The 11519-nt window shown below is 46.0% G+C and overlaps 2 protein-coding genes across 13 annotated transcripts in view; one reads left to right on the forward strand and one right to left on the reverse strand.

Annotated features, from left to right (window-relative positions):
* The window catches only part of LOC309364399 (uncharacterized protein), a 152254-nt gene that overhangs the window by 40671 nt on the left and 100064 nt on the right, over nt 1–11519 (reverse strand). For 2 of the 12 annotated variants that reach the window (XM_081901600.1, XM_081901597.1), the window contains exon 2: nt 8684–8855. The exons of 3 other annotated variants lie outside the window; for them this stretch is intronic. In XM_081901600.1, coding sequence (XP_081757726.1) covers nt 8684–8758 — 75 coding nt within the window. In that variant the 5' untranslated portion in view covers nt 8759–8855. Of the gene's footprint in view, nt 1–7340; nt 7679–8427; nt 8555–8683; nt 8856–11148; nt 11220–11519 lie in introns of those variants that run through there. 7 more of the 12 variants (XM_081901602.1, XM_081901590.1, XM_081901598.1 and 4 more) reach the window with 7 other exon arrangements.
* Nucleotides 1–11519, forward strand: part of LOC309364383 (uncharacterized protein) — a 155808-nt gene that overhangs the window by 22417 nt on the left and 121872 nt on the right. The window lies entirely within an intron of this gene.

Consider the following 11519-nt stretch of genomic DNA (forward strand, 5'->3'; position numbering starts at 1 on the left):
CTTCTCCAAGCCCTCCTCTCTTCCGGGAATGAGGATGGAGACCCCTCCCCTCCAAATAGCCTCCCCCCCAAAAAAATAACTTCCTGCCTCTCTAGGAAGCGGAGCTCCTTGACCCAGAGGGAGGGGGAGGGGCAGGAGCTCCGCCTCCCCCCTCCCTGCAAAAATGAATTTCCTTCCCAGCCGGCAAGCTCTACATTCCCTTTTATTTAGTGATAAATTCATGGGTTCGATTACCTGCAGCGGCAGCGAAAGACGACCCACCCCCCACCCCGATTTCTGAAAAGCCTCCCCCCGGGATCTTTATTGTTGCAACAGGACTTCTACCCACCACATGGAAGAAGCTCTCTTTTTCATAAGCTTCCCTTTTTACACTCAACACCCTTAGTGCAACATTATACATACGTCATATATACATCACAGCTATGTCATAACCTGGGAGGGGTCTTCTATATAATAATAAATAATAATAATAATTTATTATTTATACCCTGCCCATCTGGCTGGGTTTCCCCAGCCACTCTGGGCGGCTTCCAACCGAGTATTTAAAACAATACAGCGTCACACAGTTCTGGCAGGTTTGCCTCCCTCCCTCCCTTGACCTGTACTTCACTCCCATTAAGTAAAACAAAGGTGATTATGTGCATTAGGTCCCTCCAACTCCCAAGAAAAAGCGATCTACTTACAGTGTTAAACTACTGGCTGTGATCTACCAGTTGTTACTGACAGGAAAAGTTGTTGAGGTAGTTGTTGAGCTTTTTTTTTGGGGGGGGGACCAAAATTGTTGAGCATTTTTTATGGGGAGGAGGGTTTGAACAGTTGCGAACATTTTTCTTTTTTTGGTCGCGAAGGGTTCCGCCAACATTTTTCGTTGTTTCGTTTTGTGGGTCACGCAGATCGCTAAAGGTCCTGTGATTGACAACAATCGACCAATGGCATCTGAACTAAAAAAATCAAGATCTTATATGTATATATAATAAATGTTCATAAATATACCAACCAAGCACATACATAGATGTGTGGACCACATGTCTGGAGCAGCACAGGAGGACCGCCCTGAAACCATTTTCAAATGTTTTCTCTGCAAGGAGGGAGGGGTGGGGGAGCCTCCCCATTGTCTTTTTGTTCACAAATCCTGTCTTAAGGGTATGTCTGTGTATGAATAGGGTGAGCCTGTGACCTGGCTCAGGAACTAAGTATTTGTCATTACAGAAGACTGGCCAGGCTCCCCAGGGTATCCAATCAAGTAAGCATTAACAGGTAATCTGACAGACAAGAGGTAAATAACGCACTCAGATTTCTGTTGTAGACCACCCTTTCTCTGATGTAGGTATGATGTTTCTGGGGGTGGTCACCTTCCTGTTCCAAAATCTCCCAATATTTCGGCCATTTGGCCTCCATATTGAGTTTTTTCTGAGCCTTCGCTTTCTAGAATGCCAGCGATTATCAGCCAGGCAAGGAGGCTGCTGAGTACGTGGTCTCAGGCTCCAGGGATTATGTCTACCTCTGCCCACGTCCAAGATGCCCTTTCCTGAACAGAACAAACTTGGAATGGCGCAAATCTGATACTTGAGCGATTTTACAGTCGTACCTCGGGTTAAGAACTTAATTTGTTCTGGAGGTCCGTTCTTAACCTGAAACAGTTCTTAACCTGAGGTACCACTTTAGCTAGTGGGGCCTCTCGCTGCTGCTGCGCCGCCGGAGCATGATTTCTGTTCTCATCAAAGTTCTTAACCCGAGGTAATATTTCTGGGTTAGCGGAGTCTGTAACCTGAAGCGTCTGTATCAGTGAATTGTTACATTTGGAAATCTGCAGCGGAGGCCCTTTGAATATAGGAAAACTGGTTGATTAAATGTTTTGTAGGGACATTTGCCGGAGTGATTGTGATGATTTTGGTAAATTTCGTAAATTTCCATAAATTCCGGCACCAGTTCCTTTTTTAAAAAAAGAGAGAGCTGATGGAGAAAGTTAGGCTTTGTTATTTTTTGGGGGGGTGCAGCTCAGTGATAGAGCAGTTGCCTTGCATGCAGAAGGTCTCAGATTCCGATTTTCATGTTTGGTGGGAGTGTACCGTGGTCAATGTCTTCTGGAGAGAAGTTTTTTATCTGATCTCCAAAATCACTAAACAATCTATCCGTCCTAATCCAGCACTTGCCTAATTATAACTGGATTTTATCTCATATTCTAGGCTTCAATCTAAACAATTAATTTCCTTTCTGTCCACAGCAGCTAAACTACAGTTATTACCCAATGATGGAAGGAAACCTAAAAAACCAATAGGGGCTTGGATCCATAGGCGCCGACTCCATGGGGCTTGAGGGGGCCCGAGCCCCCTCAAAAATTCGTTTGGGGGGGCTCCGCCCCCCCAATAATCTCCGGCGCCCCTCCAGCAGAGCGCCATCGCCGCCCCTCCCCCAGCCCAAAATGCACAGGGAGGGGCGGGCTGCATGCCTCCTGCCCTCCCTCCCGAGCAAAAGCTCCACCCAATTTCCTTTGGAGCTGATTAATAGGCGCAGCACGCTCTCCCCTATTCGCTCACGAGGAGGCGGCGCCACTTTATTTGCATATTCATGAGCTTATTTATTATTCATGAGCTTTCCCGGGGCCCCCCTATATTTTTTATAAGTCCGCGTCCCTGCTTGGATCAATAACATCTGGACCATTGCCAGGAACCGGAGCAGGGTGTCTGAGGCACCCGTGACCCTAATATCCATCATGCGAAGAATGAGATTGACGCATTGGGCGTACATGCTCCATCAGAATGCCTCACATGCCATCGGTGTCCAATCAAAAGCATCTCCAAAAAAGATACCTTTGACACAATCTAGTCTCCCTTTATTGAAGAACACAATATTTTAATGCCATCACCATCAACATCATCATCACCACGGAGGTATTTGTGGAGGGGATATAATGATTGGAAATGTCTAGCCAAGCAGTTGGGTAGTTGGGTTCCTATTGAAGGTATTGGGGGAGCCAACATGACCATGATCTGGGTTGAGGATTGGAGTGATCATTCTGTGGTATTATGGCAGTGGACAAAGCTGTATTTATTTTGAATAAATGATTTATTTTAAAAGGTCTTGAATTCAATGCTTTTGCCTGCAGGAGGTCCCAGGTGGAATCCTCAGCAGGCAAAGAGACCCCTGTTGACATCTGTCTGTCTCAGGAGGCGATGGAGGAGGGGGCGTTTGGGGGTGAAGTCCAACTGTGGGCAGCTTCCAGGACCTGCTGGGGCTGCGTCATGTCATGAGTAAATGCTCAATGCCAGCAGAGGGAGGAGCAGCTCCAGATGAACTCTTGCTTTCAGCCTCCTATACTGCCTGCTCTTTCTACAGATTTCTGAAAGATGGGCCTGTAAGTTACAATTCCCTGTAAGTTGCCCATTGTCTATCCATATCACCTTTCTGTATTGTAATAGCCTCAATAGGAGATAGCCGTTAACATGTTTTAATTTCGAACAGACTTTTATATTTCTCCCAAACACTATACAAATTCTTCCTTACAATATGGTTTCTAAAGCTTTTGTAAATTTTCACCTCACCATAACATAAACATGCATGCCAGCAAAATTTTAAATGATGGCCTTCTAGGTCCAGGATGTCTGCAATATCCAATGTAATCCATTCTTTTAACCAACTCAGGCAGGCTGCTTCATAATAGATTTGCAGATCTGCCAGATCATCTCGATTTCTGAAAGATGGGCCAATTACTTGGACACAGATTCCTTTCTCCGCAGGGAAAGGACTCTCCTGAAACCACTGGCAATGCCCACATTTCCCTGTGCCACCTTCCCTCCCCATATTGGTTGTTGCCCTGAACACCTCCTATATTCCGGCTGCCACCATGGAATTTTGTCCACTTTGCCATTAAGGTAGCCATGAATGAGAAGGTATTGTAAAACAATGAATTTATAAAATATAAACAATGTAGCAAGGTTTAATGATTACTTTTCAGTCATTTTGTGTTTTCATTGTTCCTTTATTGCAATTATAAAAATGGGCTTTATGCTGCTGTTCTTATAACGGGGAACTGGACTAGAAGACCTTAAGAGTCCCTTTCAACTCTTCAGTTATAGGATTCCAGAGCCAATCCTGCTTCCTAAACACTACTGTCGTACTCCACTTTTCACAACTTTCCATTCCCAATTCTCTCTGCAAAGACCAAATATCAACAGACTCTCAGCACGTTTACTCTCAATGAGCACTCCAGAGTCGCATTCTGCACATCCCTAACAGTACATTATCTTTAGCATTATACTTACAATTATGAGAAATTACCTTCATTGCTTTAATACATATATGTACAACTTTCCATACAAACACCAGAACATCAAATATACCCCATGCATTTACAATTGAATTTTCCCTATATGAGATTGTTGATATGAAGCACAAAGTGAACTCTGTGGGGAAAACTTTGAACACTCCATTCATCTAAATAGGTTCTCCCCTGTGAGAGTCCATAGGTGTTGATTAAGAACTTCATTATAAGTGAAACATATTCAACACTTTCATTTAAACAGTTGATTCTCTGTGAGTTTGATGATGTTTTCTAAGAGTTACACTCTTACTGAAGCACTTCCCACACTCCAAACATTTAAATGGTTTCTCCCCTGTGTGAGATCGTTGATGTTTAGTAAGAGCTCCACTCTCAATGAATCCCTTCCCACAATGCATACATTTAAATGGTTTCTCCCCTGTGTGCGTTCGTAGATGTATATTAAGATGTGAACACCGACTGAAGCTCTTTCCACACTCTGTACATCTAAATGGTTTCTCCCCTGTGTGAGTTCGCAAATGTAGAGTAAGGTGTGAAGTGTGTCTGAAGCTCTTTCCACACTCCATACATCTAAATGGTTTCTCGCCTGTATGAGTTTGTTGGTGTCTTGTAAGAGCTCCACTCTCACTGAAACCCTTCCCACAATCCATACATTTAAATGGTTTCTCCCCTTTGTGAGTTCGTTGATGTACAGTAAGTATTCCATTGTGACTGAAGCCCTTCCCACACTCCATACATGTAAATGGTTTCTCCCCAGTGTGAGTTCGTTGATGTATAGTAAGGTGTGAACACTGACTGAAGGTCTTTCCACACTCCATACATTTAAATGGTTTCTCCCCTGTGTGAGTTCGTTGATGTACAGTAAGGATTCCATTGTGAATGAAGCTCTGCCCACACTCCATACATTTAAATGGTTTCTCCCCTGTGTGAGTTCGTAAATGAACAGTAAGGATTCCATTGTGACTGAAGCTCTTTCCACACTCCATACATTTAAATGGTTTCTCCCCTGTGTGAGTTCGCTGATGTCTAGTAAGGTGTGAACACTGACTGAAGCATTTCCCACACTCCATACATCTGAATGGTTTCTCCCCTGTGTGACTCCGTTGATGTATAGTAAGGCTTCCACTCTGACTGAAGCTCTTTCCGCACTCCAAACATCTGAATGGTTTTTCCTCTCTGTGAATTTGTTGATGTACAGTAAGGCTTCCACTCTGACTGAAGCTTTTCCCGCATTCCGTACAATTAAAGCGTTTCTCCCCTGTGTGAATTTGTTGATGTACAGTAAGTTTTCTACTTTCACTGAAACACTTCCCACACTCAATACATTTATATGGTTTCTCCCCTGAATGAGTTCGTTGATGTAGAGTAAAACTTCCACTCTCACTGAAGCACTTCCCGCACTCCATACATTTAAATGGTTTCTCCCCTGTGTGAGTTCGTTGATGTACGGTAAGGTGTGAAGACTGTCTGAAGTTCTTCCCACACTGCATACATTTAAATGGTTTCTCCCCTGTGTGAATTCGTTGGTGTATGGTAAGTTTTCCCTTTTCACTGAAGCTCTTTCCGCACTCCATACATTTAAAGGGTTTCTCATCAGTGTTAGTTTGTAGAGGTATGCTAAGGTGTTCACTCGCAGTGAAGTACTTTACAGATGGTACCTCAAAATTCTGATTGCCTTCTCCATCACCTGGTTTAAAGTGGGAGAGAAAGAGAATATTGTTAGGTATTCAAGGAAGAAAACCAGAGAAGTTAAAACAAAACAAGACCAATCAGACCTTCTCTGATTTTAACACCTCCATCATTCCTCCTTCTACTATGTACCAAATTTTTAGGAAAGGAAAGGAAATCTGAAAATAGTTTCAAGAACCCTTAGTATCCAGTTCTACCTTCAACTCCCATGTAACACTGAGCACCAAGAGAACCTTCTATGCTGAGTTGAGGCATCTATGGCCCTCCAGATGTGGTTGGACTCTAAGTACCTTCAACCCAAGCAAAGATGGCCAATGACCAGGGATGATGGGAGTTGTAGTGCAGCCACATCCAGAGGGGGACACTTCCCCCTCCTGTGAAAATGCTGCACCTCTGGATTCAGTCTTCTCTTTCCTCCATTATCGGGAGCTCCGTTCGACCGAGCCTTTGAAATAACCTACGACGCACATTCTTCAATCAGCAGAGCATCAAAACAGCATGTGGAAGTAATGAGGTCGTATGAGCTACATTTTTAAAGAGTTTTATTTCTAAACTACGCAGAACAGAAAAGACATCCTGAAGAGCAACTGAAACAAAGGAACAAAGGAAACAGGAAAGCACTAACGTCACATCCCGTCTCCCTTCCCGTGAGACTTCCAATAGTCTCTGGACTCTGTGGAATGTAAACACAATCCTGTGACTGGCAGCAGCTGCACAGCGAGAAACAGAAACTAACGTCCATGATCTGTAATTTCTTGCTGATACATTCCAACCTACTGTACACATCACCTACATTCTAATCCAAATGGCTCTTTTGAAGAAGAAGAAGAAGAAGAAGAAGAAGAAGAAGAAGAAGAAGAAGAAGAAGAAGAAGAAGTTGTTGAAGTTTATTTGTACCCTGCCCATCTGGCTGTGTTTTCCCAGCCATTCTGGGCGGCTTCCAACAAAGATTAAAAATACATTAAAATGTCACATATTTAAAACTTCCCTGAACAGGGCTGCCTTCAGATGTCTTCTAAAAGTCTGGTAGTTGTTTATCTCTTTGACATCTGATGGGAGGGTGTTCCACAGGGCGGGTGCCACTACTGAGAAGGCCCTCTGCCTGGTTCCCTGTAGCCTTGCTTCTCACAATGAGAGAACTGCCCTCGGTGCTAGACCTCAGCGTTCGGGCAGAACAATGGGGGTGAAGACGCTCCTTCAGGTATACTGGGCCAAGGCCATTTAGGGCTTTAAAGGTCAGCACCAATACTTTGAATTGTGCTCGGAAACGCACTGGGAGCCAATGTAGGTCTTTCAAGACCAGTTTTATATTCCTACACACTGAAAGGAGACATACAAAGTTACAGTCTCACAGCAAAGTGGAAGTATGTACCACTCAATTGGTCCAGGACAACATCCCTGTATTTTTCAGTTCCAAGCGAATTGAGTTAAGACTTGAGTATCAGAGCCTCTCTATGAGGAATAAGTAAAACATTAGTAATGTATTGGTAATACAGTGGTACCTCTGGTTACAAACTTAATTTCTTCCGGAGGTCCGTTCTCAACTCAAAACCGTTCTTAACCTGAGGCACACTTTCGCTAATGGAGCGATTCCACTCACATCCTGGGGCAAAATTTGCAACCAGGAGACCTACTTCTGGGTTAGCAGAGCTTGTAAGCCGAAGCTTTTGCAAGGAGGACGGTTTGTAACCAGAGATATTACTTTATATGACTATAAAAATATTAAACTTTTGAAGCAGAGGCAACAAAGTATCTGCTGGCCCATTAAAAGCTAATAAATGATGTGGACCAGGAAACCTCATACCAAATGTGAGTCTCTTTGTAGATTTTCCCTTTTTAGGTTTTTTGGGGGAATTCGTACCACAGTATCAGCTTATGAAAAGTTACCTACTGATAAAAGTACAGTGTTGTTATAAACTACAATCTTCAACATCAACTTCGTTGGACTGGTCATGTTGTTCAGATGCCTGATTATTCCCAACTACTCTATTCCCAACTTAATAATGGAAAGTGAATTACAGGTGGACAACTAAAGTGGTTTCAAGATATTCTGAAGGCTAATCTAAAAAAATGAAGTATAGGCATAGAAAATTGGGAAACACTGGCCTGCAAGAGTGCCCACTGGAAAATAGCCTTTACCAAAGGCTTCATGGACTTTGAAGAAGCACAAACTCAGGACGAAAGAGAGAAAAGCTAAGAGGAAAGCATATTTGGCAAAACCTCGCTGTGATTAACTCCTATCCAGAAACCTATGTCCCTACTGTGGAAGGATGTGTGGATCCAAAATTGGACTCCACAGTCACTTATGGACACACCGTTAAGACCGTGTTGATGGAAGACAATCTTACTCAGCTACGAGGGGTCGCCAAATAGGAAGACACGGCATGAATAAATGGCTCAATCAGCAGATTCACACCTTCAACGCCTAACAGCCAAGAGGAATAAAAATGCATCCTTACCTAGAGAGGCCACCATCTCATAATTCTCCTCCATGACTTCCTTGTGCAGAGCTCTTTGGCCCGGATCCAGCAGAGCCCACTCCTCCTCCGTGAAAAACACAGCCACCTCCTCAAAGGTCAAGAGGGCCTGGAAGAAGAAGAGGAAGAAAACAGAGCTTCTCTTAGATCCCCATCATCCCCACTCAACACAGAGGGAGGCTGGGTGGCCCCATCTGTGCCTCTTCCCTCCTCCCTGCTCCCGTTGCTCTTTCCCTACCTGAGGAAGCTGCCTGGCTCCTCTTTCCACTCCATCTTTAAGAAGAGGCCGTTCAGAGGTTGTCTCGGAGGCCATTGCGTTGCCAGTGGAAAGGACGGAGGAGGCGTAAACTGGGCCACTTCTGGGACTCTCTCAGCTGTTGACAAGATGCACTTCAATGCAGAGAGCAGCTCTTTTAGGAGAACAATGAAGAAATTATTATTATTATTATTGAATTTATAGACCGCCCTATACCTGGAGGTATCAGGGCGGTTCACAGAAAGGCAGATTTATTTACAAATTACAGATACCAGTACTAATAAACTAATACCCATAAATCCTAATTATAAAGGCAGTGAACTGGAAGGATGTAATCCTTTCTACAGGAACTTTATAACACTATAAGCTGCCACAGTTTTTAGGGGACATTCAACTTTGGTTTGTAAAGTTCTAGGATCAAATCCCAAACTCTGAATGAAGCTTCTCAGAAAGCATTATGGTTAGTACCTCTGCAGACGTCGCTTTCCCTTTCCTCTGAACAGTCATCCAGGAAACCACTTTCTGACCTTTTGGTACATTTAGAATAAAGAAAATAAGGGAAATTCCTAAATTATGGGCAGAATTTGCAGTCAGAGGAAAACCAACACCTGGAGGGCACCAGGGTGAAGAAGCTCCATCCAAGGGGAGCAGATGGAAATATTTAGAGCACTCTATGCGCTAACATGGATTGTAGTTTATGGGACAGAGATATGAAGTTCAGTGGCCCCCTAGTCCTTCCTCTTAGGAACCTGTGTGTGTGTGTGTGTGCGCGCGAGTCCTTTTATCTTCCCTACACTGTGAGGAAGGAGAAGAGGAGAAATAATCAGGGGGTCCAAACTAGGCACAGGGCATCCCTCCTGAGAATGGGGAGGGGAGACAGGGTCTCCCTGGTGGAAGCCCAGCACCCAAACTGCAGGGTGGGGAACCTCAGACCCAGGGGCTAAATTGGCCCTCAAGTCCTCTCTCTCTGGCCCTCAGGAACTTCCCCAGCTCCACACCCTCTTTCCAACGCTTCCCAGCTGCCTCCTGGGGGGCTTTTGAGTGGGTGGAACAAATCCCTGGAAGGCAGGCAGCTCCTGGACAAAGCTCAGAGTCAGCTCCATAGCCCCACCAACTCTATCCTCTGGCCCGTTCCATCAATGGAAAGTGGCCCCTGGAAGGCTGCTCGGGAGCAAATGAGGCCCTCAGGCTGGAGAACAGTCTCCACCCCTGTCCCAAACACTAAACTGGCTGTCATCCTGGCCCACCCTGCAGAGTTCAGGTGTGAGCATTGCCCAGGTGGTGGGTTTTAGAACACCTACAGTACCCTGCCAACCTAGCAGTTTGAAAGCACATCAAAGTGCAAGTAGATAAATAGGTACTGCTCTGGCGGGAAGGTAAACGGAGTTTCCGTGTGCTGCTCTGGATTGCCAGAAGCGGCTTAGTCATGCTGGCCACATGACCCGGAAGCTGTACGCCGGCTCCCTTCGCCAATAAAGCGAGATGAGCGCTGCAACCCCAGAGTTGTCCGCAACTGGACCTAATGGTCAGGGGTCCCTTTACCTTTACCTTAGAGTATTACAAGGCCCTCCCGGCAACCTGGATGAAAGTCCCTCAGCACCTCTGCGCTGGGCCAATCCTGCAAGACAGGCCAGATCTCCCACCCCTGGGAGCTTTGAGTCTCCTTTCCGACAAAGTCCCAAGAGGATATCTGGAGAAGCCTCTTTTTGGAAAGAAAGCATCAAAATCTGTGAAGGGGGGGGATTAATCTCCTCCCCCCCCTCTTTCCCCCATGTCCAGCTGGGGAGGGGGCATTTTTTTAATCCCTCCAATCCTTGCCTTGAAGCTTTATAAAGGGCTCCTGAGACCTGGATCACTTTCAATTCCTGCCATCCATGGGCCCATTTCCCTTGCCAAGCAGGAGGGAAACTGACAAGGTGCTTTTTCATGCTTCAGGAAATGGAAAATGTGCCTCTTCCCTCCAGTTTTGGGGCACAAAAGCAGCATAGCAAACCCTCCCCAACTGCACCCCCCAACACGGGAAATGCAAGAAGTGTATTTCCTTTGTGCCAATGCAACCTCAGCCTGTCAGACTAGGATTTCTGAAAGGGGAGCTGGGGGGCCTCCCCCTTCCTTCTCACATCAGCCTCTTTCTTACTCAGGAAGCTCCGGAGGCCGATTCGCCCCCCCCTCCCCCCACCATGGGAGCCTGTTTTGATCTCTGCGCTTCGAAAAGGATCTTGCAATGCAAACCCTCCTGGGGGGAGAGGACCCCACTTTGCAACAGGATGGCCTGCATCCTGCCGCCCCCCCCCCCCCATGATTCCCACAGGGATAGAGCGGAGCCCCTCCCTGCTTTCCTTTCTCCCCCCCCCCCATCCTCCCGCCTCCTTTCCCAGCTGCCCTCTTTGTAGTTTCAGGGGGAGGGAAAGCAAATCCTTCTCCCACCCCCCCCCAATATGCGGCACCTCTTTCTCCTCTTCTCCTCGTCCGCTTCTCTTCCGGGAATGAGGATGGAGACCCCTCCCCTCCAAATAGCCTCTTCCCTCCCCCGCAATAAAACTCCCTTCCTGCCTCTCTAGGAAGCGGAGCTCATTGACCCAGAGGGAGGGGGAGCGGCAGGAGATCCGCCGCCCCCCTCCCTGCAAACAGAAATGCCCTTCCCAGCCGGCAAGCCCTATATTCCCGTTTATTGAGTGAGAAATTCATGGGTTCAATTCCCCGCAGAGGCAGCGAAGGGCGACCCCCGCCCCCCGGATTTCTAAAAATTCTCGTCCTGGAAAGGAGTTTAGAGCAGTAATTTAAGACAACCCTAAAGGCTGTTCCAGTGCAGGGGCGC

The sequence above is a fragment of the Podarcis melisellensis genome (genome assembly GCF_964234715.1).
Source record: "Podarcis melisellensis genome assembly, chromosome: 2".
In the NCBI taxonomy this organism is placed as follows: domain Eukaryota; kingdom Metazoa; phylum Chordata; class Lepidosauria; order Squamata; family Lacertidae; genus Podarcis; species Podarcis melisellensis.